This window comes from Cherax quadricarinatus, chromosome 76 (assembly GCF_038502225.1).
Source record: "Cherax quadricarinatus isolate ZL_2023a chromosome 76, ASM3850222v1, whole genome shotgun sequence".
In the NCBI taxonomy this organism is placed as follows: Eukaryota; Metazoa; Arthropoda; class Malacostraca; order Decapoda; family Parastacidae; genus Cherax; species Cherax quadricarinatus.
Genome location: NC_091367.1, coordinates 581,336 through 608,581, shown reverse-complemented (window position 1 = coordinate 608,581; position 27,246 = coordinate 581,336). Strand labels below are relative to the sequence as shown.

General features: G+C 43.5%; 1 protein-coding gene across 2 annotated transcripts in view; it reads left to right on the top strand.

Moving 5' to 3' along the window:
• The window catches only part of LOC128703600 (very low-density lipoprotein receptor), a gene marked incomplete at its 5' end in the record, with an annotated part of 59,346 nt that extends 53,074 nt beyond the window's left edge, over positions 1–6,272 (top strand). For both annotated transcript variants that reach the window (XM_070101118.1, XM_070101117.1), the window contains 1 exon segment: positions 1,454–6,272. In XM_070101118.1, coding sequence (XP_069957219.1) covers positions 1,454–1,614 — 161 coding nt within the window.
• Between the last annotated feature and the right edge of the window lie 20,974 nt (positions 6,273–27,246).

Below are 27,246 nucleotides of genomic sequence, written 5' to 3'. Positions count from 1 at the left end.
CTGTCTTCCTTCTTCCATCATCCCTTGTCCTTTTCCCTCCTTTCTGGGGTCATCAGCAATTTTTTCATAGTGATTCTTTCAATATATATTTTTAAAGTTGGTATGTAGTGATGTCATAGCTTGCTTCATAATAGTGCAAACAAGCCACACCATCTGTGGTAAATGTTGAGAATATTGGGCACAGGACCTGTCCATATTTTCTTCCCATTAACCCTTTCTGGGTTGGTGCCGTAGTTCTACGGCTTTGAAGCCATTGTCAGTGCCATAGTTTTACATGAGCTCAGCTCACTCAGAAAAGCTGTGAGTGGTAAAAAAAAAAAATTCCTGCAGCACGCAGTAAATAATGAGAAAAAAAAAACACGACTGTCTGTTTGATTTAAAACAGCGACTTTGTGGTGCATTTTTGTATTGTTTTAATGGTTGTTTTCACAGTTTCTTGGTCTCATTTGATAGAATAGAAGATCTGTTTAGGACTGAAAATAGCTTGAAATTGAGCTCAAAGTAGGGGAAATGTTCGATTTTTGCTAATGTTCAAGAGTAAACAAATCACATCACACGTCCATTACACATCAGCTGGTGGGTCTAATGTGTGTTCATGAAGGCACTGATATTATGGACCCCATTTTGAATTTGGAATATTTTAAAATTTGTGTGAAATTGGACAAATTACCAATTTCTGATCACTTTATTAAGTAATTGAAATAATTGATTGGGCAGTTTCTTGTGCTCAGTCACTGAAATGCAAGGCATGCTAGCGAAATAGCGACAGTTTGGTCGACTGGAACAATGTAATTGGCATAAAATAGGACTCAAAGTGGGTAACACTGCCGATGCAGCAAAATTCGCAATAGTGTAATTTAGTCAATTTTTCATCAAATTTTGTCCCTTTTGTTTTATTACTTTCAAAAAAAGATTCTATATCATTTCATGGGAAAAAATAACAAATTTCTTTTTTTAAATTCTTGTACCCTGTGGACAAGTCTCTGTGTCCATTTTTCCTAACAGGTGCAGTACTATTGGATGTTAAGTGCCTCACATTGTCTCCTTTGTTCCCCTCCCTCTTACCCTTCCTGGGATGACCTGTACCCCTCCTTCCCTCTGCCCCAGATTTATATACCCATTTATTCATCCTATTGTGTTCCATTAACGCTAACTGCCCAAACTGTCTCGACACCCTTTAGCCTTCTGAACTAGACAGTTAGCAACCCCACATCTTTTAATCTCCATGCCTACATTTTCTGTAAACAAGAAAAATAGCTTGGCAGAGTTTTAATAAGTTGCCATATTACTAAAGTATCTTATTGAAGGCCACACCTATAAAAAAGATATTAATTTTTAAGTGTTTATGCTTAGGTACTTGCATGTTGATTTTTATAGTCCACTGATCATGATGGTTTGTTTTTTTAATGTTGACTGCTTTTGTAATGTAGTACATTTCTCCCTGCCTCTCAAGATGACTCGATTCCCTACTTGGGGAAACCTACTCAAGAATCTACCTCGATAACCAATAATCTTACAGGTATTGTTTCACATTTCTCATCTCGTACTCGGCACGGTAGTCTATGCTGGAGAGCCATGTGGCATGCCAAATTGTCTGGAACTGAATTATGCTAGTATGAAAACGTAATTTTTCCTAATCGTTCAGTTTTTTTTTTTTTTATGCTGAACTGTTAACCAGTAGGTGGGAGAAAATTGAGAGTACTGCACTTGTGATACTCTCATTGCTTGTGGTTCTCTTTAGTTATGGGTAATCCGTATCTTTGTAGACCTGAGTATGGATTTTCAACCTTGTAGATGTGGGTACAGGTTTAGCATAACGCTTATTTTGCAAAGCAGACTTTTTGTCTTTTGGCTTTACTACACATTGATGTGTAGACTTTGCACTCAGAGTACAAGTAGTGGTATTGATTCATATGCAGTTTAAGTTTTCTATTAATTTTAATGTTTTTTTGTATACCTGTAGAAAGTTAGTTAACAGGAGTGGTATATTAACTTGAAATAGAGAAATTTAGATTTTTTCTGTAACACTAATGTACCAGAAGATATATGGAATACATTAAACCTTTAATTTATTTTTTTTGTTGTTGTTGATCAGTTCATAAATTATCTTAAGGATTGCAGTTGATAAGCAACTTGATATTTTTATCTGTTAAAATTGTATGAACATTGCTGTCACCATGGCATGTTGTTCCTTTCATATAAGTGAAACATTTGCTGTTTAATTGCATAATAAACAATATGTGAAAAAATACTGGGTATGTCAAATGAATATCACAGTAAGAAAAAGGTAGCAAAAGGCAGGTAAAGGAAGAACTGCATACACAGACAAACTAGATGGAAAGGAAATGGGTAGGGAAGAAAAATGGAGGATTTTCACACACTCCTTGGAACAGTTTACATAATTGTGGTTAAATATGCCTCAGTATGCACAAGTGCAGTATAATATACATTCCTTTATTGACTATGTTTTGGGGACACAGTGGGCTTTATCATGACACAAAAAGCCGAGTGTGTGGGGGTGAAACGTAGTCAATAAAAGATTGCATTATACTGAATTTGTCTAATTTTTCCATTATGTCAGTATTTTATACCACATATCTTGTTAATCCAGTAGTGTACAAACTTAATTGTTGTTTGCTTTCCTTCTGTTTTCCTGTGTGCATGGAGAACTGGTTAAATAACTACTGTGCATTTATAATAGATTGCAAAACACTGTAGTGGTATAAGTGTACAAATTATTTATTTATATATTTATTTATTTTTACAAGGGTGGGTTATTGATTTTGTCATGGGTGCTCTCCTTGTTGAAGACTATAATTTTGTCCTGCTTCATGGAAAATTCATGAACCATCATGACAACTCCTAGCCTAGGTTATGCCATCTTGCACTTTCATTGCCATTAATAAATATAGCTTATGTGTGCTATATAAATTTGCTTCATTGTAGTTTGCATTTTAATAGTAAATATGTTAGCATAAATTTATAGGTTGCTTTCATGCTAGTCCAGTAATGCCTTCTGTTGATTTTGTATTATGATTTTTTTTATTTAATTTAATGCTGATAGTTTTCATTTTGTATTGTACGTATACATCTATTTTCAATTTACATGCAATGTGTTTTTCCCAGTTATAAAATTAAAGGTAAGTTTGGATTTCATTGGATTATTTAGGCTATCGTTTCAAATGTTTTAATTGGCATGCCAGTGTTTTCAGTGATGTATTACAGTGTGTATGTACACTATGTATATAAAATATATTAGTTAAATATTTCCACTTAGGTTCATCAGAAGGTTGTACTATCACCAACGCATGGAACACTTGTCGATTCAGAAATTTGGTACCGTAGTGTTTTAGTATTATTCTTTGTAAAGCCCATTACATTTGTATGGCACTATATGACCCATGTGGGTTTAGAGCTTTTATTTTTTTTAACAGGCATAACAGCAACAATCATAATTTATCTGTAGCAAATTGGTGGTTTCACCAAATATACCTGGAGTTAACCTGGAGAGGGTTTCGGGGGTCAATGCCCGTGCGGCTCGGTCTAAGACCAGGCCTCGTGGTGGATCAGGGTCTGATCAACCAGGCTGTTATTGCTGGCCGCATGCAAACTGACATATGAATCACAGCCCGGCTGGTCAGGTACTGACTTTAGTTGCCTGTCCAGTGCCTTCTTGAAGACAGCTAGGGGTCTATTGGTAATCCCCCTTATGTATGCTGGGAAGCAGTTGAACAGTCTTGGGCCCCAGATGCTTATTGTGTTGTCTCTGTGTACTTGTGGCACCCCTGCTTTTCATTGGGGGAATATTGCATCTTCTGCCGAGTCTTTTCTTTTGCTCTCAAGGGGTGTGATTTTCGTGTGCAAGTTTGGTACCAATCCCTCTAGGATTTTCCAAGTGTATATTATTATGTATCTCTGTTGACTGCACTCCAGGTAATACAGATCAAGGGCCTTCAACCGTTCCCAGTAATTTAGGTGCCTTATTGTATTTGTGTGCCGTGAAGGTTCTTTGTACACTCTCCAGGTCAGCAATTTCCCCTACCTCGAAGGGGGCAGTTAGTGTACGGCAGTATTCCAGCCTGGAACTTTTAAAACTTTTAAAACAAAAATATGATTTTTACATGCAATTAGTTTAATATCTTCATTATGCAACCTATACCCATCCTGTGGGTTGTAGTCAAAGGATTATAGAGTCACATAATGAGTGAAGGAATTGGGCCTTGAAGTTTTGATAGCTGAACAAGTTACAGTGGTAATAAATTATTTATTGGTTACAATAATAATGAGTTAATTATGCAGGCACACACAGAAAAGAAAAAAATAAGTGGTAATGGGCTACTTACAGTTAGGAAAAGTCTGGTAATAGGCAGTGTGATTCTGTTCACTCAAGGATTGGCAGGGTTTCCTAGAAGTGTGCTGATACTACAATTCAGATTAACCTCCAGCCACTACATCCCAACCCCTCATTCAGAGTGTAGGCACAGCCCTTCCTACCTCCAGGATTACAGTCCTGCTAATTGGTTTTCTTGACTCCTTTCCTAAATGTTACCTTTCACACGCTCCAACAGCAAGTCAGGTCGTACAGATCACTTGCCTCCACTAGCTCTTGTCTAACACTCACACAAAACCTCCTATACCCACTCCTTCCAACCTTTCTTGAGACGAGCCCTACTACTTCCCTCCACCCCAAGAATTATACACCCTCCTAATCGTTCTCTTTTGCTCCTTCATCTCTAAATGTCCAAACAACCTCAACAATACCCCCTCAATTCTCTGGTAACCCCCACTTCTAATCTCCAAGTTCTGAATTCTCTACCTAATATTCACACCACACATCCAAACTGTCATGTCTGCATGCATCTGGCAAACCAGTAACTGAATGAATGACAATGAGTGTTCCTCTTTTTGGGGTCACTGTACCTTGGTTAGAGATGGCTGATATGAAAATTTGTCTGGACTACCTCCATGTGAGTTGTCTACCCTAGCAAGCTCTGTTGACACCGAGCCCTGAGGTTGGTACCTCAGCCTCACAAGTGGCTTATAGGACAGATCTCCATAAATGACTGATGTTGCAAGAAATCTCGCCTGCATGCACGTATAAAGGACTAACTTACCCTGTGGACTTTCCCTCAGAACTGTGTGCAACTGGGAGCCTTAATTCCTGCAATATTCAGCCGGTATTAGTGACCTGCCTGCACCTTAGAAATTCCTGTTTCCAAGGGGGTGTGTATCCCCTAGTATAACTATGCAGAAATAGACACTAGCTTCTAAGCCTGACGAAGAGACGCCGGTACGTACTGGTCATGGGCTGCCCGCCTGCACAAAGACCCACAGCTCAACTCACTCGCAATTTCCCCCAGAAACTGGCCAGAATACTGAGAAAGAAAGGGAGGTCTTGTCTTACTGTGTGGACCTGACAGAGGAGGTCAACTACGGTACTTCGAGGTGCCTCCACCAGATTTCCCCAGGTCTAGTATGTGAAGACACGTGGGGGCACTGCCTGCTGTTCACGGCACTTGTTGATCCGATGGTGTCTGGTCTTAGAAGAAGGCACTGCGGTCTCAAAACCCCGTGCCCCAGCATTCAAACTTGGGCTGCCAGTTCTCCCTGGCTAATATAACCTAGTGTCTGCCTACATTACTGGCCTATTGCTACCTACATTAAGGTCTTAGGTCTACATTATTATTATCTACAGTTGCCTCAATAGTCCTAATATTAGTTCACTAACAGTATAAACTACCTACCTCTTCCTTGAAGAGTAAATTTATCAATTAAGATGTACCTTCCAACCACCTTCACCAGCCCAGGTGTGTGTGTGTGTGTGTTGGGTGGGTGTAAGGGCCACCCAACCCAGCCGTTCCATCCGTGACATGTTGGGATCTTCGTACAATGTATCTGTCCTGTGAAACTTTAGGACCGAATAAGTTTCCACAGCTGGTGTGCAAAAAAAAAAAAAAAAATTGTATGAAAGAAGTTATAGTACTTAAGGATTGGCAGAGAGCATTCATAGTTCTCATGTACAGTATAGAATCCTTTATCCAAAATTCCAAAATATGGAAACTTCCAAAATCAGAAAGATTTTAATGTTGACGTGATGTACCGCAGATGTATCATTCAGTGCAAGATGTAGTGGAGGCTCAATCCTCCATCTGTTAAGCCAAAACAGACAAGCTTTACGCTTGTACTAGGGTCAGTTTGTTGTCAGCAGCAATTAGTACTCGCTGATTACTGTGTATTTTGTGCTTTGGTGTGAAGATATTGTTGAAAAGGTCTATGGGTAATAGTGAAAAGAAAGAGGAAGCATTTATGTTTATCTATATCACAGAAAGTCAAGTTGTTGGAAAAGCTTGACAGCAGTGTAAGTGTGAAGCGTCAGGCTGAGGAGTTTAATGTTGGAACAATCACTATTTTTATTACCAGAGCCAGATTAAGATTTTGTAGGCCCCTGGGCTACAGGTACAGTGAGGCCCCCAGTGATATTTTCAAAAGGAAAAACAGTCACCAATTCATCATATATGTGATGTAATTACATACTATAATTATAAACTTACAGCAGTAACTGTGAACCCTAAACCTCTGGAGGCCCTCCAGGTGGCAGAGGCCCCTGGGCAGCAGCCCCTGAAGCCCAGGCCTTAATCTAGCTTTGTCTACGACCTAAAGAAACTGAACAAATTGTTGAAGTTCTATGCTGAAAGTGATGAATAGAAGTTAATGAAAAATAGAAAAACATTGCATATAGGGAAAAATGAAGATATTGATTGTGTATTGATGGAGTGGATTCATCAGTGTCAGAGTGAGCATTTGCTGCTTAATAGAATGTTGATCATGAAACAAGCAAAAATCTATCATGATGAACTGAATATTGAAGGTAACTGAATATTCAGCAGTCTGGTTACAAAAATTTAAGGAAAGGCACAGCATTAAATATTTAAAGATTAATGGTGATAAAGCATATGCTGATCATGAAGCAGTAGAGAAAGTTATCGATGTGTTTGCCAAGGTTGTTGATGAAAATCTTAACGTTGTAGTCTGGGGCCTACATTTATCTTCCTTTTGTAAGCAGTAAACATATTTTTTTTCTTTTACAGTACCTGTGCAATACATTACCATATTTAGACTTGGGTTCCATCCCCATGCTGTCCCATTTTATAGATGCAAATATACAAATCTTCCAAAATCTGAAAAAAAAAATCGAAATCCGAAATGCTTCTGGTCATAAGCATTTCGGATAAAGGATCTCGAATATAAAGTAAAGGGGACAAAAGAGGATGTGAGAATTATAGGCAGATATGTAAGCCTGTTGGATGTATTGGGTAAAGTGTAGAGTAGTTATTACTGAAAGGGTTAAGGATAAGACATAGTAGGACTTCACAGAAACATTGTCATATAAATGAGCAGTGCTTAGATTAGTGTGAAGAGCTTTTTCATGGGTCTATGAAGGTTGAGGTGAATCATAGAATTGACGAGGGGAAGAAGGTGAGTGGTGCACTGAGGAGTCTGTGGAGACAAAAAACTTTATCCATGAAAGCAGAGAGGGGAATGTATGGGAGTATAGTTATACCAATGCTCATGTATGGGTGTGAGGCATGGGTTGTGAATGTTGCAACAAGGAGAAGGGCACTGTGTGGTGTGAATATAATGCAGAGAATCCATAGTTTGGAGATTAGGAGGTGTGGGATTACCAAAACTATTATCCAGAGGGCTGAGGAGGGGTTATTGAGATGGTTGGAAATGTAGAGTGGATGGAATGACATAGAATGACTTTGAGAGTATACAAATCTGTAGTGGAGGGAAGGCAGGGTAGGGGTCGGCCTAGGAAAAGTTAGAGGGAGGGGGTAAAGGAGGTTTTGTGTGCAAGGGGCTTGGACTTCCAGCAAGCGTGTGTGTGTGTGTGTGTGTGTGTTAGACAGGAGTGAATGGAGACATGATTTTTTAGGACTTGACATGCTGTTGGAGTGTAAATAGAAGATTTACTGTTGTGCAAACTACTGATTTATTGAAAAAATGGTATAAATAATATCAGTGCATTTGTGAAATCATATTAGACCCGCCAGCTGATGTGCATTAGTCGCATGACGTGATCTGTTTACTCTTGAACATCAGGAAAAAATCGAACATTTCTGCTTCTTTGAGCTCAGTTTCAAGGTACTTTTAGTCTGTAAACCATTCAAAATCATCTCTATTTCTGTAATATATCTTTCATTCAATCAATGAGACCAAGAAAACAAGAATGCAATCATAAATACCATACGAAAATACACAGCAAAGTCGCTGTAAGTGTGTTTTTGGGGGGGTCCGAAATGGATTAATCAAGTTAACATTATTTCTTATGGGAAAAATTCGTTCAGTACTCGAACAGATCGACAATCTAATAGCCTTCTGGAACAAATTAAGTTCGAGTTCCGAGGTTCCACTGTATTTATAGATGGTTTGCAGGTGAGGGAGATTATTTTCCAATAAAATTAGGCCATAGACAGGGATGCATGATGTCATGAGCCAAAAGTTACTTTTTATTTATTTTAGATATGTGTCAGTATAGCTACTGAGTTCATTACTTATACTTGTGTAGTATATTGTAGATCGTATCATCCATGTATATATTTAGGCTCCCTTTCAGTAGGCTCAGCGACTAGCATGTGTGACGTCACGTGATGCGCATGTGTGCCTGAGAATCCCTGTAACTCTCAGTTCCCCGTAGATCTACCAGGCGACAGGACAGGCAGTCTGGGCTCCCCCTTCTCACACACTTGTTGGATGGTAACACTGTGTTACCATCCAACAAGTGTGTTTAACTCCAACCATCACATCTCCACGAACCCTTCCCAACATATGCTTACAAAACACGTGTGTGTGTGTGTGTGTGTGTGTGTGTGTGTGTGTGTGTGCGTGTGTGTGCGTGTGTGTGTGCGCTCACCTAATTGTGGTTGCAGGGGTCGAGACTCAGCTCCTGGCCCCGCCTCTTCACTGATCGCTACTAGGTCCTCTCCCTCTCTGCTTCCTGAGCTTTGTCATATCTCTTCTTAAAACTATGTATGGTTCCTTCCTCCACTACTTCACTTGCTAGACTATTCCACTTCTTGACGACTCTATGACTGAAGAAATACTTCCTAACGTCCCTGTGACTCGTCTGAGTCTTCAGCTTCCAGTTGTGACCCCTTGTTTCTCTGTCCCCTCTCTGGAACATCCTATCTCTGTCCACCTTGTCTATTCCCCACAGTATTTTGTATGCCGTTATCATGTCTCCCCTGACCCTTCTGTCCTCCAGTGTCGTCAGTCCAATTTCCCTCAACCTTTTCTCGTACGACATTTCCCTGAGCTCTGGGACTAACCTTGTTGCAAACCTTTGTATTTTCTCTAACTTCTTTATGTGCTTGACCAGGTGTGGGTTCCAGACTGGTGCTGCATACTCCAGTATGGGCCTAACATACACAGTGTACAGTGTCTTGAACGATTCCTTATTAAGGTATCGGAACGCTATTCTCAGGTTTGCCAGGCGCCCGTATGCTGCAGCAGTTAATTGGTTAATGTGTGCTTCCGGTGACGTGCTCGGTGTTATGGTCACCCCTAGGTCTTTCTCCCTGAGTGAGGTCTGTAGTCTTTGTCCACTTAGCCTATACTCTGTCTGCGGTCTTTGCCCCTCCCCAATCTTCATGACTTTGCATTTGGCAGGGTTGAATTCGAGAAGCCAGTTTCTGGACCACATGTCCAGCCTGTCCAGGTCTCTTTGCAGTCCTGCCTCATCCTCATCTGATTTAATTCCTCTCATCAACTTCACATCATCTGCAAACAGAGACACTTCAGAGTCTATTCCTTCCATCATGTCGTTCACACGTATCAAAAATAGCACTGGTCCTAGAACTGACCCCTGTGGAACCCCGCTCGTCACAGGCGCCCACTGTGATACCTCTTCATGTAGCATGACTCGTTGTTGCCTCACTGTCGGGTATTCCCTGATCCATTGCAGTGCCCTCCCTGTTATATGTGCCTGATCCTCCAGCTTCTGCACTAATATCTTGTGGGGAACTGTGTCAAAGGCCTTCCTGCAGTCTTGGAAAACGCAATCAACCCACCCCTCTCTCTCGTGTCTTACTTCTGTTACCTTGTCATAAAACTCCAGAAGGTTTGTGTGTGTGTGTGTGTGTGTGTGTGTGTGTGTGTACTCGCCTGATTCACCTAATTGTGGTTGCAGGGGTCGAGACTCAGCTCCTAGCCCCGCCTCTTCACTGATCGCTACTGGATCCTCTCTCTCTCTCTCTGCTTCCTGAGCTTTGTCATACCTCTTCTTAAAACTATGTATGGTTCCTGCCTCCACTACTTCACTTGCTAGGCTATTCCACTTGGTGACAACTCTATAACTGAAGAAATACTTCCTAACGTCCCTGTGACTCGTCTGAGTCTTCAGCTTCCAGTTGTGACCCCTTGTCCCTGTGTCCCCTCTCTGGAACATCCTATCTCTGTCCACCTTGTCTATTCCCCGCAGTATCAAAGACCTGGGAGTGATTATGTCGGAGGATCTCACCTTCAAGGACCATAACATTGTATCAATCGCATCTGCTAGAAAAATGACAGGATGGATAATGAGAACCTTCAAAACTAGGGAGGCCAAGCCCATGATGACACTCTTCAGGTCACTTGTTCTATCTAGGCTGGAATATTGCTGCACTCTAACAGCACCTTTCAAGGCAGGTGAAATTGCCGACCTAGAAAATGTACAGAGAACTTTCACGGCGCGCATAACGGAGATAAAACACCTCAATTACTGGGAGCGCTTGAGGTTTCTAAACCTGTATTCCCTGGAACACAGGAGGGAGAGATACATGATTATATACACCTGGAAAATCCTAGAGGGACTAGTACCGAACTTGCACACGAAAATCACTCACTACGAAAGCAAAAGACTTGGCAGACGATGCACCATCCCCCCAATGAAAAGCAGGGGTGTCACTAGCACGTTAAGAGACCATACAATAAGTGTCAGGGGCCCGAGACTGTTCAACTGCCTCCCAGCACACATAAGGGGGATTACCAACAGACCCCTGGCAGTCTTCAAGCTGGCACTGGACAAGCACCTAAAGTCAGTTCCTGATCAGCCGGGCTGTGGCTCGTACGTTGGTTTGCGTGCAGCCAGCAGCAACAGCCTGGTTGATCAGGCGCTGATCCACCAGGAGGCCTGGTCACAGACCGGGCCGCGGGGGCGTTGACCCCCGAAACTCTCTCCAGGTAAACTCCAGGTATCTTGTATGTCGTTATCATGTCTCCCCTGACCCTTCTGTCCTCCAGTGTCGTCAGTCCGATTTCCCTTAACCTTTCCTCGTACGACATTCCCTTGAGCTCTGGGACTAGCCTTGTTGCAAACCTTTGTACTTTCTCTAACTTCTTGACGTGCTTGACCAGGTGTGGGTTCCAGACTGGTGCTGCATACTCCAGTATGGGCCTAACATACACAGTGTACAGTGTCTTGAACGATTCCTTATTAAGGTATCGGAACGCTATTCTCAGGCTTGCCAGGCGCCCGTATGCTGCAGCGGTTATTTGGTTGATGTGTGCCTCCGGTGATGTGCTCGGTGTTATGGTCACCCCAAGGTCTTTCTCCCTGAGTGAGGTCTGTAGTCTTTGTCCACCTAGCCTATACTCTGTCTGCGGTCTTCTTTGCCCCTCCCCAATCTTCATGACTTTGCATTTGGCTGGATTGAATTCGAGAAGCCAGTTGCTGGACCACATGTCCAGCCTGTCCAGGTCTCTTTGCAGTCCTGCCTCATCCTCGTCCGATTTAATTCTTCTCATCAACTTCACGTCATCTGCGAACAGGGACACTTCAGAGTCTATTCCTTCCATCATGTCGTGTGTGTGTGTGTGTGTGTGTGTGTGTGTGTGTGTGTGTGTGTGTGTGTGTGTGTGTGTGTGTGTGTGTGTGTGTGTGTGTGTGTGTGTGTGTAAATTGTAGAAAACCAGTGCATGTTTGAGGTTAGAAGCTAGCTACCTTGAGCTGGTTACTAGAGAGGGAGCGAGGGAGGGAGGGAGTGGCAGTGGTAGTGTGTGGGCCTTGAAGGATGGCAACACAAGATGGTGAAACAATTGTTCGCATCACCTATGCTTTTCACCACTTATACTTGTCACCACCTATACTTGTCACCACCTGTACTTGTCACCACCTGTACTTGTCACTGTCTATACTTGTCACTGTCTATACTTGTCACCGTCTATACTTGTCACCACCTATACTTGTCACCACCTGTACTTGTCACCACCTATACTTGTCACCACCTATACTTGTCACCACCTATACTTGTCACCACCTGTACTTGTCACCACCTATACTTGTCACCACCTGTACTTGTCACCACCTATACTTGTCACCGTCTATATTTGTCACCACCTATACTTGTCGTCTATACTTGTCACCGTCTATACTTGTCACCGTCTATACTTGTCACCGTCTGTACTTGTCACTGTCTATACTTGTCACCGTCTGTACTTGTCACCGTCTGTACTTGTCACCGTCTGTACTTGTCACCGTCTATACTTGTCACCGTCTATACTTGTCACCACCTATACTTGTCACCGTCTATACTTGTCACCGTCTATACTTGTCACCGTCTATACTTGTCACTACCTATACTTGTCACCGTCTATACTTGTCACCATCTGTACTTGTCACCGTCTATACTGGTCACCACCTATACTTGTCACCGTCTATACTTGTCACCATCTGTACTTGTCACCGTCTATACTTGTCACCACCTATACTTGTCACCACCTATACTTGTCACCACCTATACTTGTCACCACCTATACTTGTCACCGTCTATACTTGTCAGCACCTATGCTTGTCACCACCTACACTTGTCACCGTCTATACTTGTCACCACCTATACTTGTCACCGTCTATATTTGTCACCACCTATACTTGTCACCATCTATACTTGTCACCACCTATACTTGTCACCACCTATACTTGTCACCGTCTATACTTGTCACCGTCTATACTTGTCACCGTCTATACTTGTCACCGTCTGTACTTGTCACCGTCTGTACTTGTCACCACCTATACTTGTCACCACCTATACTTGTCACCATCTATACTTGTCACCGTCTATACTTGTCACCGTCTGTACTTGTCACCGTCTATACTTGTCACCACCTATACTTGTCACCGTCTATACTTGTCACCACCTATACTTGTCACTGTCTATACTTGTCACCGTCTATACTTGTCACCGTCTATACTTGTCACTACCTATACTTGTCACCGTCTATACTTGTCACCATCTGTACTTGTCACCGTCTATACTGGTCACCATCTATACTTGTCACCGTCTATACTTGTCACCATCTGTACTTGTCACCGTCTATACTTGTCACCACCTATACTTGTCACCGTCTATACTTGTCACCACCTATACTTGTCACCACCTATACTTGTCATCGTCTATATTTGTCACCACCTATATTTATCACCACCTATACTTGTCACTGTCTATACTTGTCACTGTCTATACTTGTCACCGTCTATACTTGTCACCGTCTATACTTGTCACCTGTACTTGTCACCTGTACTTGTCACCACCTATACTTGTTACCACCTATACTTGTCACCACCTATACTTGTCACCACCTATACTTGTCACCGTCTATGCTTGTCACCACCTATACTTGTCACCGTCTATACTTGTCACCGTCTATACTTGTCACCACCTATACTTGTCACCATCTATACTTGTCACCGTCTATACTTGTCACCGTCTATACTTGTCACCGTCTATACTTGTCACCGTCTATACTTGTCACCGTCTATACTTGTCACCACCTATACTTGTCACCACCTATACTTGTCACCACCTATACTTGTCACCGTGTATACTTGTCACCACCTATAGTTGCCACCATCTATACTTGTCACCGTCTGTACTTGTCACCACCTATACTTGTCACCGTCTGTACTTGTCACCACCTATACTTGTCACCGTCTATACTTGTCACCGTCTATACTTGTCACCACCTATACTTGTCACCACCTATACTTGTCACCATCTATACTTGTCACCATCTATACTTTTCACCACCTATACTTGTCACCGTCTATACTTGTCACCACCTATACTTGTCACCACCTATACTTGTCACCGTCTATACTTGTCACCGTCTATACTTGTCACCGTCTATACTTGTCACCGTCTGTACTTGTCACCGTCTGTACTTGTCACCGTCTGTACTTGTCACCGTCTGTACTTGTCACCGTCTGTACTTGTCACCGTCTGTACTTGTCACCGTCTATACTTGTCACCACCTATACTTGTCACCGTCTATACTTGTCACCACCTATACTTGTCACCACCTATACTTGTCACCGTCTATACTTGTCACCACCTATACTTGTCACCACCTATACTTGTCACCACCTATACTTGTCATCGTCTATATTTGTTACCACCTATATTTGTCACCACCTATACTTGTCACTATCTATACTTGTCACCACCTATACTTGTCACCACCTATACTTGTCACCGTCTATACTTGTCACCGTCTATACTTGTCACCGTCTATAATTGTCACCGTCTATACTTGTCACCGTCTATACTTGTCACCGTCTATACTTGTCACCGTCTATAATTGTCACCGTCTATACTTGTCACCGTCTATACTTGTCACCGTCTATACTTGTCACCGTCTATACTTGTCACCGTCTATACTTGTCACCGTCTATACTTGTCACCGTCTATACTTGTCACCGTCTATACTTGTCACCACCTATACTTGTCACCGTCTATACTTGTCACCGTCTATAATTGTCACCACCTATACTTGTCACCGTCTATACTTGTCACCGTCTATACTTGTCACCGTCTATAATTGTCACCACCTATACTTGTCACCGTCTATACTTGTCACCGTCTATACTTGTCACCGTCTATAATTGTCACCACCTATACTTGTCACCGCCTACATTTGTCACCACTTTCACCACTTAATCGTTGGAGGAAAGATGGAGAGTAGAGGCTGTTTCGAGAGGGGATTGGGGACACTAGAACGGGGGGGGGAGTGAAGGAGGGGGAGGGGAGTGAAGGAGGGGGAGGGGAGTGATGGAGGGGGAGGGGTGAAGGTGGGGGAGGGGAGTGATGGAGGGGGAGGGGAGTGATGGAGGGGGAGGGGAGTGATGGAGGGGGAGGGGAGTGAAGGAGGGGGAGGGGAGTGAATGAGGGGAGTGGAGTGATGGAGGGGGAGTGGAGTGATGGAGGGGGAGGGGAGTGATGGAGGGGAGGGGAGTGAAGGAGGGGGATGGGAGCGAAGGAGGGGGATGGGAGCGAAGGAGAGGGGGAGGGGAGTGAAGGATAAGATAAGATTTTGTTCGGATTTTTAACCCCGGAGGGTTAGCCACCCAGGATAACCCAAGAAAGTCAGTGCGTCATCGAGGACTGTCTAACTTATTTCCATTGGGGTCCTTAATCTTGTCCCCCAGGATGCGACCCACACCAGTCGACTAACACCCAGGTACCTATTTGCTGCTAGGTGAACAGGACAACAGGTGTAAGGAAACGTGTCGAAATGTTTCCACCCGCCGGGAATCGAACCCGGGCCCTCCGTGTGTGAAGCGGGAGCTTTAGCCACCAGGCCACCGGGCCATCAGGAGGGGGAGGGAAGTCTTCAAAGTTTTTTTTTATCTCATCCTTGTGACTTTAATCAGACTTTCTCTAAATATTTAATTTATTTAGGCACAGGTGCACACAGGTACAATTATCATACACTGTGTATATGAATTAGGATAACCCCAGAGAAGTCAGACAAGGTGACTTGTTATCATTAGATACCCATGAGTGTGTTGATAACTATTATGAAATGAATACTCTCAGCAGTTCTGGAGTTGACTTGCACATTGACCCAGACGTGATGCCAGAACTGTGGGTAATCATCTACGAGGAAGAGAGATTGAACGAATTGAAACTAAAAAAATACCGGTACAGAGGAGAACCGGGGAACGTGGTTATAACGTACAAAATACTCTGCAGATTATATATAGTGGATAAAGACTGGCTGTTTGAGATGTGAAAGAGAGAGAAAGAGAGAGAGAGAGAGAGAGAGAGAGAGAGAGAGAGAGAGAGAGAGAGAGAGAGAGCGAGCGAGCCAGCCAGCCAGCGAGAGAGAGCGAGCCAGGGAACACAGTGAGAGGTCAACACCAAGATTAGCCATGAGAATGTTAGGAAGCACTTAACAGTCTTAACATTATAGCAAGTGGAATATACTAGACCAATAGGTGGTAGATGTACACACTATAAATAGCTTCAAGAATAGATATCATGGATCCCTGGAGGCTAGAAAGAATTAAGAGCTGGGTCCAGGAGATAGTATCGACCCCTGTAGACATGGTTAGGCGAGTACAACAACTAGGTGGGTTTCTCGGCAGCTTTGCCAGAGGCCGAGACAGTAACAAATAATGCAGATGTGATGTAGAGTGACGTCGAGCCATCTTGGGAGATTGTATGCTCAGTGTGATGCGGTAGTTGTGGCAAGGTGGTGTGTGAGGTGTCCTTGAGGTATGACGGGGAGGTAGAGAACTTTTACGAAACATGATCTAATACACCGCTCCTTCTTATGCAAACTTCATCTTCAGCATTAAACAGTATATTAAACCTGTTCTCAACACCAGGTGAAATGTATGTTAATAAACCCTCTTAAAGTTTATTAAAAACCGGCGCTAGGTGAGCTTTTAGCTCGAAATATCTTCCTGGTTGAGGTAGTGTCAGTCTCTGTGCCGACCTCTCGCAACTTCTCTCAGCAGTTATCAACCTGTCCTGACATCGTAGTTAGTGATGAACTTTTTGTACAGATTTAACCCTCATCAGGCACTGTTGAGGGTTTCCAGCAGATTTGAAAGTTTTGGCACTTTTTTGAGGGTTATTCAATGTGCGTGTTCGCGCATGTTTATATGTAGTGTCAGAGTAATTTAATCGAAAACTTGGAAAAGAGTGGACAAGTATCTGCACCAGGTGCCAGATCAACGAGGCTGTGATGGATCTGTGAGGCAGCGGGCCTCCGACAGCAACAGCCTGGTTGACCAGGCAAGCACCAGATTAGCCTGGACCATGGCCGAGTTCAGAGAGTAGATAAACTCTCGAAACTTTTCAAAGGTATATCAGAGGAAATAAAATAAAACGTAGTTTTAGTTCGATGCCATTTTGGCTCTAAAATAATTATAATAATAATGATAATAATGTATCTTCCTTTCTACAAGTACATATACAAGGTATACAGACCTAGGTGACATCAATAACATACTACTGTAGAGAAAGACGCTTGTTATGCTGAGCATTTCAGGCAGATTAGGTCAGTTTTGTCCCAGGATGCGACCCACACCAGTCCACTAACTAACCCAGGTACTCATTTTATACCGATGGGTGAACATGGACGGCAGGTGTCTTATGGAAACGTGCCCCTAATGTTTTCCAGCCTTACCGGAGATTCGTACTCCGTACCTCAGTGTGAGAGCTGAGTGCGCCTGCGATCGAGCCACGGAAAAGATGATCACTTGAACATTTTAGATAAATAAGGTTATTTAGACACACGCACACACAAATGCAATTATCATACATAGTGTAAATTACCCAAGATAACCCCAAAAAGTCATAGTAGTTGATAGTTTGTGTCCTGGTCACATGGACATGTGGGTCGTGTTAGTAGTAGTAGTTGATAGTTTGTATCCTGGTCACATGGGCATGTGGGTCGTGTTAGTAGTTAATAGTTTGTGTCCTGGTCGAGTTGTGACGTGACCTCTGCAACCACAGACAAGTGAGTACATGAACATTGTGGCTGAGAGCTGGTTACGTCTTTGCTTCTATTGCAAATGGCTCCTTCGCTCGATAATTTTTAGATTTACAGACCAGAATATAAATGTGAGCGTAGCAAGTCATTAGCATGTAGGTGAGGCTTGATGATCTGCTCAGGAATGGTGCTGGTATTTTGTCGAGAAAAAATTGATTATCTCCCGACGCCGGGTATAGTCGTATGATCTGATAACGGTTTTTGGTCACTTCGCAGAGGCCTCTCACTGGCCTACATTTCGACCTGGCAGAAAAACATAGAAGATATATATTAAATTTTACTGAGTTAAAACTACATAATACACATTGTTTGTGCAAGTATCATGTGCGCCCTTATGGCCATTGCTAAATATTCTGTAGTGTAACAAACATCTAAATAAAAGGTCTTACGATGCCATTTATGTTGCAGTCTTGATGTGTAAATAGTACTGTCGCCGGCATAGTTATTTTATAAACAATTTTTTGAAGGTAAAAGTATGCGGGCCAACATGGCTATTTTATAACTGTTGTGAAAACAAAAATATGCGGAACAAGTCTTCACTAGAACAGTTTTCCCTCTTGAGTAGTTCAAATAGACTAATTAAACATTTTTGTGTTTGTCTACATGCCAGTCATGTTACTCAGTTCAAACCTTCCAAAACTTGACTCACGAAATCGTAATGACACGATTGCAAACAAACCATACCACGGATGGGGATAGAACCCGTGATCAGTCGTAAAATTCCAGACTTAACAGATTTGAGTCAGTATACACCCTCGCATACACGTATACATAGTAATGAAACATACACGTTGACATTAAAGTTAAAATATATACAAACTTTTACATGTATTCCATTTATTCCTTCACCATGCTATCCTCCCTTAATTCTATTTTCCTGATAACGCTTTTTTTTTTTTTCCAATCCGTCCTTCCACCTCCCATTTTCTCGCGTGGGAGCAGTGTATATATAGCACCAGACCACTGTTGAATATACGAGATGCTGAAGGCACTGCATCTGACCACCTTGGTGGAAAGGGCCACTAATATACGAGGAGATGCTGAAGGCACTTCATCTGACCACCTTGGTGGAAAGGACAATTAGGCGAGGTATAATTACCAAGTAGTAAATTTTTAGAGGATTTAGATGCGCAAATAGGGATGGTGATTCAACGTAAGAGGACCAGAAACAAGAACACAGGTTGATGCTCAAGATTAAGGCGCAGCCAGCAGCAACAGCCTGGATGACCAGGCAAGCACCAGACGAGCCTGGCCCATGGCCAGGATCCGGGAATGGAAAAACTCTTGGAACTCATCAAAGGTAAGACTCGACCTCTCGCAAACTCAAATAAGCGAGTGCACACACAAGCAGTTCCCCTCCAGTTAAATGGTCTCGACTGGAGCCAGTGACAGGCGATTCCACTCTGTTTTTGTCGTTGTATTCAATTATTGCTAAAGCTGAGGAGTGTTGCGACATACACACAGTGGCAGTGTTTGTGGCATGTGATAGGTGGCACCCGTCTCCATTCTTGGCTCCTCTCCTGGATACCTGGCTGTCCTGGATACCTGGCTGTCCTGGATACCTGGCTGTCCTGGATACCTGGCTCTCATGAATACCTGGCTCTCATGGATACTTGGGTGTCCTGGAGACCTGGCTCTCATGCATACCTGGCTCTCTTGGAGACCTGGCTGCTTTTGATCATCCCATTAGCCGTGTCACCTTAGGTCGTGGTAGCGGGATTTAACAACCCTCCCCCCTCCCGGAGGCTGGGTCGCCTCTCCCCCCCCCGGAGGCTGGGTCGCCTTTTTCCCCTCCGGAGGCTGGGTCACCTTCCCCCCCTCCCCCCGAAGCTGGGGTCACCTTTCCGTGCAGAACTCGGGATAAAACTTGCCAACAGAATCTGAATTATGGACCGAGGATGCTAAATCTAATTTGTATGTAAGACATGTTTTCTTTCGCCTCGAAAATACTCTTCTTAATCTATCCCCTCTACCCTCCTGTTCGTCCTTTACCCCCTCCACCCCAACCCCCCCCCCCTCTCCAGGCTGGGAGACTGGCATTGAAAGCATGACAGTCATTGCAAGACATCTTACGTGTACGTATAGACAGCGTGTCAGTCCCGGCAAAACAGTTGCTGTAAGACATCTTGTCAGTCCATAACAAACATTGTTGTCAGTACCTGGGCAGACGCCATTTATTACTTTTAATATATAACTCAACACGTCCCTCTTATTATTTGACTACTCGGCCACGTTTCAATTCGCCATGAACAGTATCAAGTCGCAAGTCATTGGTACAGATAAATGATCCCTAGAAGGGCCGAAAAGTCGTCTGTTTACTGTTTTTAATGTCTGAGTTGTGAACTGCTGCAGCAATTCACAACTAACTCAGAAATTAGATATGGTAACAAGACGACTTTTCGGTCCTTGTATGGATCACTTGTGTGTACCAGTGACTTGCGACAACATCAAATTAGACTTGATACTGTTCATGGCGAAGTGAAATATAAACTTGTTTATATTTCCAGTTTTGTCTGTAATGTGGACAGCTGCTACCAGCTGTCTTCCTTCCAGATACATGAAGGTTGTTTACTGGGGGTTAACGCCCCCCGGTCCCAGACCAGGCCGTTGTCTCACGCTCGTATCCAAATTAAACCAAACTGAAATAGGATAAATTTACTGTTTTCCCTGTGATACTTGCTTGGTCCAGGACCGAGCTGCGGCAGTAGGAAAACTCGCGAAATCCATCAGAGGTATATCGGGGATCCAGGGTATGGTTATAATGAATATAGGTTTTGTGAAGACACGAGGTGTGTGTACTCGCCTATTTGTACTCACCTATTTGTGGTTGCAGGGGTCGAGACTCCGCTCCTGGCCCCGCCTCTTCACTGATCGCTACTTGGTCCTCTCTCTCTCCCTGCTCCATGAGCTTTATCATGCCTCGTCTTAAAGCTATGTATGGTTCCTGCCTCCACTACCTCACTTTCCAGACTGTTCCACTTCCTGACAACTCTGTGACTGAAGAAATATTTCCTAACATCCCTTTGACTCATCTCAGTCTTCAATTTCCAATTGTGACCCCTTGTTTCTGTGTCCCATCTCTGGAGCATCTCGTCTCTGTCCGCCTTGTCTATTCCTCGCAATATTTTGTATGTCGTTATCATGTCTCCCCTAACCCTCCTGTCCTCCAGTGTCGTCAGGCCGATTTCCCTTAACCTTTCTTCGTAGGACATTCCCCGTAGCTCTGGAACTAGCCTTGTTGCAAACCTTTTCACTTTCTCAAATTTCTTGACGTGCTTGACCCGGTGTGGGTTCCAAACTGGTGCTGCATACTCCAGTATGGGCCTGACGTATATGGTGTACAGAGTCTTGAACGATTCCTTACTGAGGTATCGGAACGCTATCCTTAGGTCTGCCAGACGCCCGTACGCTGCAGCAATTATCTGATTGATGTGCGCCTCAGGAGATGTGCACGATATTATACTCACCCCAAGATCTTTTTCCTTGAGTGAGGTTTGCAGTCTTTGCCCATCTAGACTATACTGTGTCTGCTGTCTTTTTTGCCCTTCCCCGATCTTCATGACTTAGCATTTGGCAGGGTTAAATTCAAGGAGCCAGTTGCTGGACCAGGGTTGTAGCCTGTCCCGGTCTCTTTGTAGTTCTGCCTGATCCTCAACCGATTTGATTCTCCTCATTAACCTCACATCATCTGCAAACAAGGACACTTCTGAGTCTATCCCTTCCGTTATGTCATTCACAAATACCACAAACAGCACAGGTCCTAGGATTGACCCCTGTGGAACCCCTCTTGTCACAGGCGCCAACTCTGACAACTTGTCACGTACCATGACTTGTTGTTGCCTCCCCATCAGGTATTCTCTGATCCATTGCAGTGCCTTTCCTGTTATGTGTATCTGATCCTCTAGCTTTTGCATTAACCTCTTGTGAGGAACTGTGTCGAAGGCCTTGCAGTCCAAGAAAATGCAGTGTGTGTGTGTGTGTGTTTGAGGGAGTCAGCGTGTTTTATTGCATTCGTTAGTGAAAAATTTGTTAACAAGGATGTATGTCATGTTACTCGCGGAGTTTTGTTTTTATGTGACCTGTCCAATTGCCCCGGTTTTTTTTATAGGACTCGTTCAGTGGTGCCGTTTTGTTTATACGACTCGTTCATTGGTGCCAACATTCTGGGGGCGCGGCAATAAGCAACCGATGGAACCCAGTGCCGTAGATGGTGCCTACAAGCAAGCAAGCCACTGTGGGAGTCTGATTATATGATAGGCTACTACAGACTGACCGTTACCTTACTGGTCGAAGCCATTGCCCTGGGAGATCGTAGGAGGGGAAGGGGAATGATATAGGCATGAGGAAGGGGGGGGGAGGAACGTGAGAATTAATGTAATACTCCAGCCATTATCCTGAGGGAGGGGAGGGAGGGGAGGGAGGGTGATTGTCATCATCAGCCATCACATGTTCTTGGTGCTTACGACACGACTTCCCCTCTTCCACACTCAATCTCTCTCTCTCCCTCCACTCTTTCCCCTTTACCTTTTCAATTTTCCCTTTTGCTTTTCTCACGTCCCTTGTCTCCCGTCCTTCACCTCGAGGGATTCCATCTACCAGTGGCAAGGGTAGTTCCCCAGTGTTAAGGACAGTTCCCCGGTGTGAAGGACAGTTCCCCAGGGTAAGGACAGTTCCCCAGTGGTAACTCCCTCGTTCAGCCATCAGCACGAGAGGTAGGAGAAAGAGCCACCTTACTGGTGTAGTTCACAAGCCAGTGTTCTGTGGCTTTCATGACAACGTAATAGTAGCAGCAGCGTGGATTTAACTTGTTTTAATGGGTTTTTGTTGGGCCACTGAGTTTAAATGGTTTACTTCTCGGAGTAGGAGTGCACTGCCACTAGAAACTTTCTGTAAACTATACCATTTTGAGAGAGAGAGAGAGAGAGAGAGAGAGAGAGCGAGCGAGCGAGCGAGCGAAGGAAGCTTGCCTCTATAGGCAGACAGAATCACAGGACTTACTGAAGGTCGTGGGACATGGTTTATTGGGTACAGTTTCATGATAGCCACCAAAATCGCGGATCCGTTTTAATTAATAGGTCCTTAGTGATTGCCTTCTCTTTCTCCACAAAATGGCTTATTGCTGACAAATATGGAGAGAAAGGCATGAGTTGCAGGATGATATACTTAGTGTTTGCAGAGTTTTGATAAATGACTCGAAATCGTAATAGTGAGACGAACAGGATTCAAACCTGTGTCAAGCCTCGCCGGGTCACCATCTGGAAAAGACCCGGGCCGGGACATGTACCGGCGAATCATTCAAGTTCATGTGTCAAGTCAGGTCTAAAACCGGCAGAGTAAGCAGGCAGTTTGTATATAGGACGCGATCCAGGTTGTGGCATTTTATTTTGAAAGATATTTCGTCCTGGTGAGCGAAACGTCATCACAATAAAATGCCGTAACCCACATTGTGGGTGTTGACTCAAGAAATCGTAATGACACGATTGCAAACAAACCATACCCCCGGCCGGGATTGAACCCGCGGTCATAGTCTCAAAACTCCAGCCCGTCGCGTTAGCCACTAGACCAGCTAGCCACAATAAGATTCATCCAACTAGGTATATTTCTACACCAGTGAAGGGACTTGAGCTAGAGTTCGTCATGGCCACGCTAGCTGGAGATTCGTCTGTAAAAACTTGGATTTGTGGTCACAGTGGTGCCTGTGCTAACCTTCCTATGGTGTAGAAATATACCTAGTTGGATGAATCTTATTGTGGCTAGCTGGTCTAGTGGCTAACGCGACGGGCTGGAGTTTTGAGACTATGACCGCGGGTTCAATCCCGGCCGGGGGTATGGATTGTGGGTGTTGTTTACACCTGCGGGTGGCAGGCCAGTACTCGATCCACTGCTTCAAACAGTAAGCTTTATCAAGTCCTACTTGGAGAAACGTTGTCCTACTGAAAAAATACTCTTCAGCTTGTTTTCAAACTTCATTAACGCAGGTTCTATATCTTCTTAACAATAAATTAATGTTTTGGGATGTAATTGCAATTTTTGTAACGGTTACTTGTATACATTATTGGGTACACACAGCAGCTTCCTCGCATAGATCAGTAGATGTGTTGTTGCTTGTTAGATATGGGGGTTAAAAGTTGTTTACTTCCACATCTGGAGCTCATGTGCAAATTAATAGTTTGTTCAGCCCACTGGGAATTAGGAGTGATGGTACTTCTAGGTCGTTAGTAGTTAGGTGGTGGTAGTGGTGCATCCCAGTGGTTAGTAGTTAGATGGTGGTACTTGTTGGTTGTTAGTGGTTAGGTAGTAGTAATTCTGGGTGATCAGTAGTTAGAGGGTGGTAGTCATGTGCGATTATTTACCTGGGAAAGTGATAATGCGTGAACAGAAAATGATGAATAGTAAATATAGTAGTAGTATATGATGGTGGTTGAAGGCTAGGTACGGTAGGTAATGTAAATACCGGAGAGGAAAGTTGAGGTTAGAAACGTTGATAGATGGTAGAGGAGATAGCTAGTTGGTGGTAGATGGATTTGGTGGCTGGGGAGGTATGTTGGTAGTTATATTAGATGGACTAGATACCAATGAGGTAAGCCAAGAACACTCCACTGAGGTTCTACTTGTTAATGTTTTATTCCCGCGCACTTTTAGAGACGTGATCATTCATGACTTTACCAAACCCTTCCCCCATACCCTCACCCCACCTCATGGTATCATGGTATTGATGTGTGGTGGTGATATAATGCTGATGATGGTGTAATGATAATGGTGGTGGTGGTGCATATAATATGGCTAATTTTTTCGGTTGCCAGCCTCTTGTGTTATTCATGACCTTCACGTCATTGGCTGCCTCTCACCCTTCCCACCTACTTGTTATTCTATACTGCCGTCCTCTTTTTTTTTCTTTTCCAACGTCTACATGTTCCTCTTCAATGCTTCTTGCTACCCACCTTACCTCCCTACCAGAAGATTAAGTGGTTGACCCGTGTTTCACTAAGAGTGGCTGTGTTGGTGCCCGGGTCATGTTGGAATACTGGGCAAAGACTGTAAAGGCTAAGATGATGGCGACTGTACCTTTTTAACCCTCTGTTCACGTTGTCTCATTTTGTTGGGGCATTATTTGTGGGTTTATCAGAAGAAAGTTCTGGGCTCGATGAGTCCTATAAACTTGCATTATTTCGTATAGGATTTGCCAAAACGTGGGTCTTTGGACCTCTTTATACACAAATCGGCACTGTTGAGAATTCTCTGACGTTTGAGGATGGGGAGAGGCACCAGACTCGCGACTACCTGCTCTGTGGGAATGCTCCCTCCCTCTGTGTATCCTGTTACGTGCCGCTAACTGTTGCTCATATTTTAATAGTTTGCCTTCGTCTTCGTTATTTGTAGGGTTGTCGTGATTTCTATATATTGTATGGTGCCTCTTGGGACCTCGGAGACTTTTGAGTAGGGAATTTTCTAGTGGTGTTTTTATTAGATATTTAGTCGAGTCACATATTTGAACTTATTGTGTGTGATGTTGGTTTTTAGTGCTTTTGGTTTGTACATAGTATCATATATTTATTATTCATTTGCCTTTATATTGATCGGCTCTATTTTCCCTTCATCTAAAAACGATTAGTGAAATTGAAAGAAATTCAAAATATTTCTTTTCATATGCCAAAAACAAGGCAAATACCACATGTGGTATCGGGCCCTTGCTCAGTCAAGATGGGATTTGCACAGATGATAAAGAAATGAGTGAGATACTGAAATCCCAATATGACTGTATTTAGCGAGCCACTAATCGGCCTAAAGATCGACAATCCAAATTATTTTTTCATGGATGGGCCTCAAAACTCCATCAATGTATGTCATATTTCCGACATTACCCTAACTCCGATAGACTTTAAGAAAGTAATTGACAATATGCCCATGCACTCAGCCCCAGGCCCAGACTCGTGGAACTCTGTGTTCATTAAGAACTGCTAGAAACCCTTTTCACGTGCCCTAAGGAGAAGGAGCTTAGACATGGGTGAAATTCCCAGTCACTAAAAACAACAGATATAGCCCCGCTCCATAAAGGTGGCAACAAAACATTAGCTAAGAACTATAGACCAATAGCTCTAACGTCCCACATCATAAAAATCTTTGAAAGAGTGCTAAAAATCACGATTGAAAACCACTTGGATTCCCAGAAACTGCACAACATGGGTTCAGAGCAGGTCGCTCCGGCCTCTCGCAACTACTGGATCACTATATGTTCTTGGGTGCACTGGAAGAAAAAAAACAATGCAGATGTAATATACACAGACTTTGCAAAAGCCTCTGACAAGTGTGATCATGGCGTAATAGCGCACAAAATACGTGCTAAAGGAATAACTGGCAGAGTTGGGAGATGGATCTTTAACTTTCTAACCAATCGGACACAGTAGTGGCCAACAAAGTTAAATCGGAAGCTGCCATAGTGAAAAGCTGTTCCACAAGGCACAGTACTCTCCCCCATCCTGTTCCTCATCCTCATATCAGACATAGACAGAGATGTAATCCACAGTACCGTGTCATCCTTTGCAGACGATACTAGGATCTGCATGAGACTGTCATCTGTTGAGGACACTGTTAACCTCCAAGAAGATATAAACCAAGTTTTCCAATGGGCAACGGAAAACAGTATGATCAATGAAGACAAATTTCAACTACTCCGTTATGGAAAACGGGAGGAGATAATAACTATAACTGAGTATACTACAAACTCTGATCATACAATAGAGCGGAAAAATAATGTGAGGGAATTGGAAGTGGTAATGTCTGAGGATCTCACTTTCAAGGATATCAACAGTGCCACGATCGCATCTGCAAAGAAAATGATAGGATGGATAATGAGAACGTTCAGAACAAGAGATGCCAAGCCAGTGAAGATCCTTTTCAAATCACATGTTCTCTCTAGGCTGGAATACTGCTGTACATTAACATCCCCATTCAGGGCAGGTGAAATCGCAGATCTAGAGAGTGTACAGAGAACATTTACTGCACACATAAGTTTTATCAAAAACCTCAACTACTGGGAATGCTTGGAAGCACTTGACTTGTACTCGCTGGAACGCAGGCGAGAGAGATGTCTCATACTCTACACTTGATAAATCCTAGAAGAAATGGTACCGAATCTGTACATTCAAGTCACTCCCTACGAAAGTAAAAGACTGGGCAGGCGGTGCAAAATACCCCCAATGAAAAATAGGGGCGCCAGTGGTACACTTAAGAGAGAGCACCGTAAGTGTCCGGGGCCCAAGACTGTTCAACAGCCTCCCACCATGCATAAGAGGAATTACCAATAAGCCCCTGGATACCTTCAAGAGGGAGCTGGACAGATACTTCAAGTCGGTGCCGGATCAGCCGGGCTGTGGTTCGTACGTTGGACTATGTGCGGCCAGCAGTGACAGCCTGGTTGATCAGGCCGTG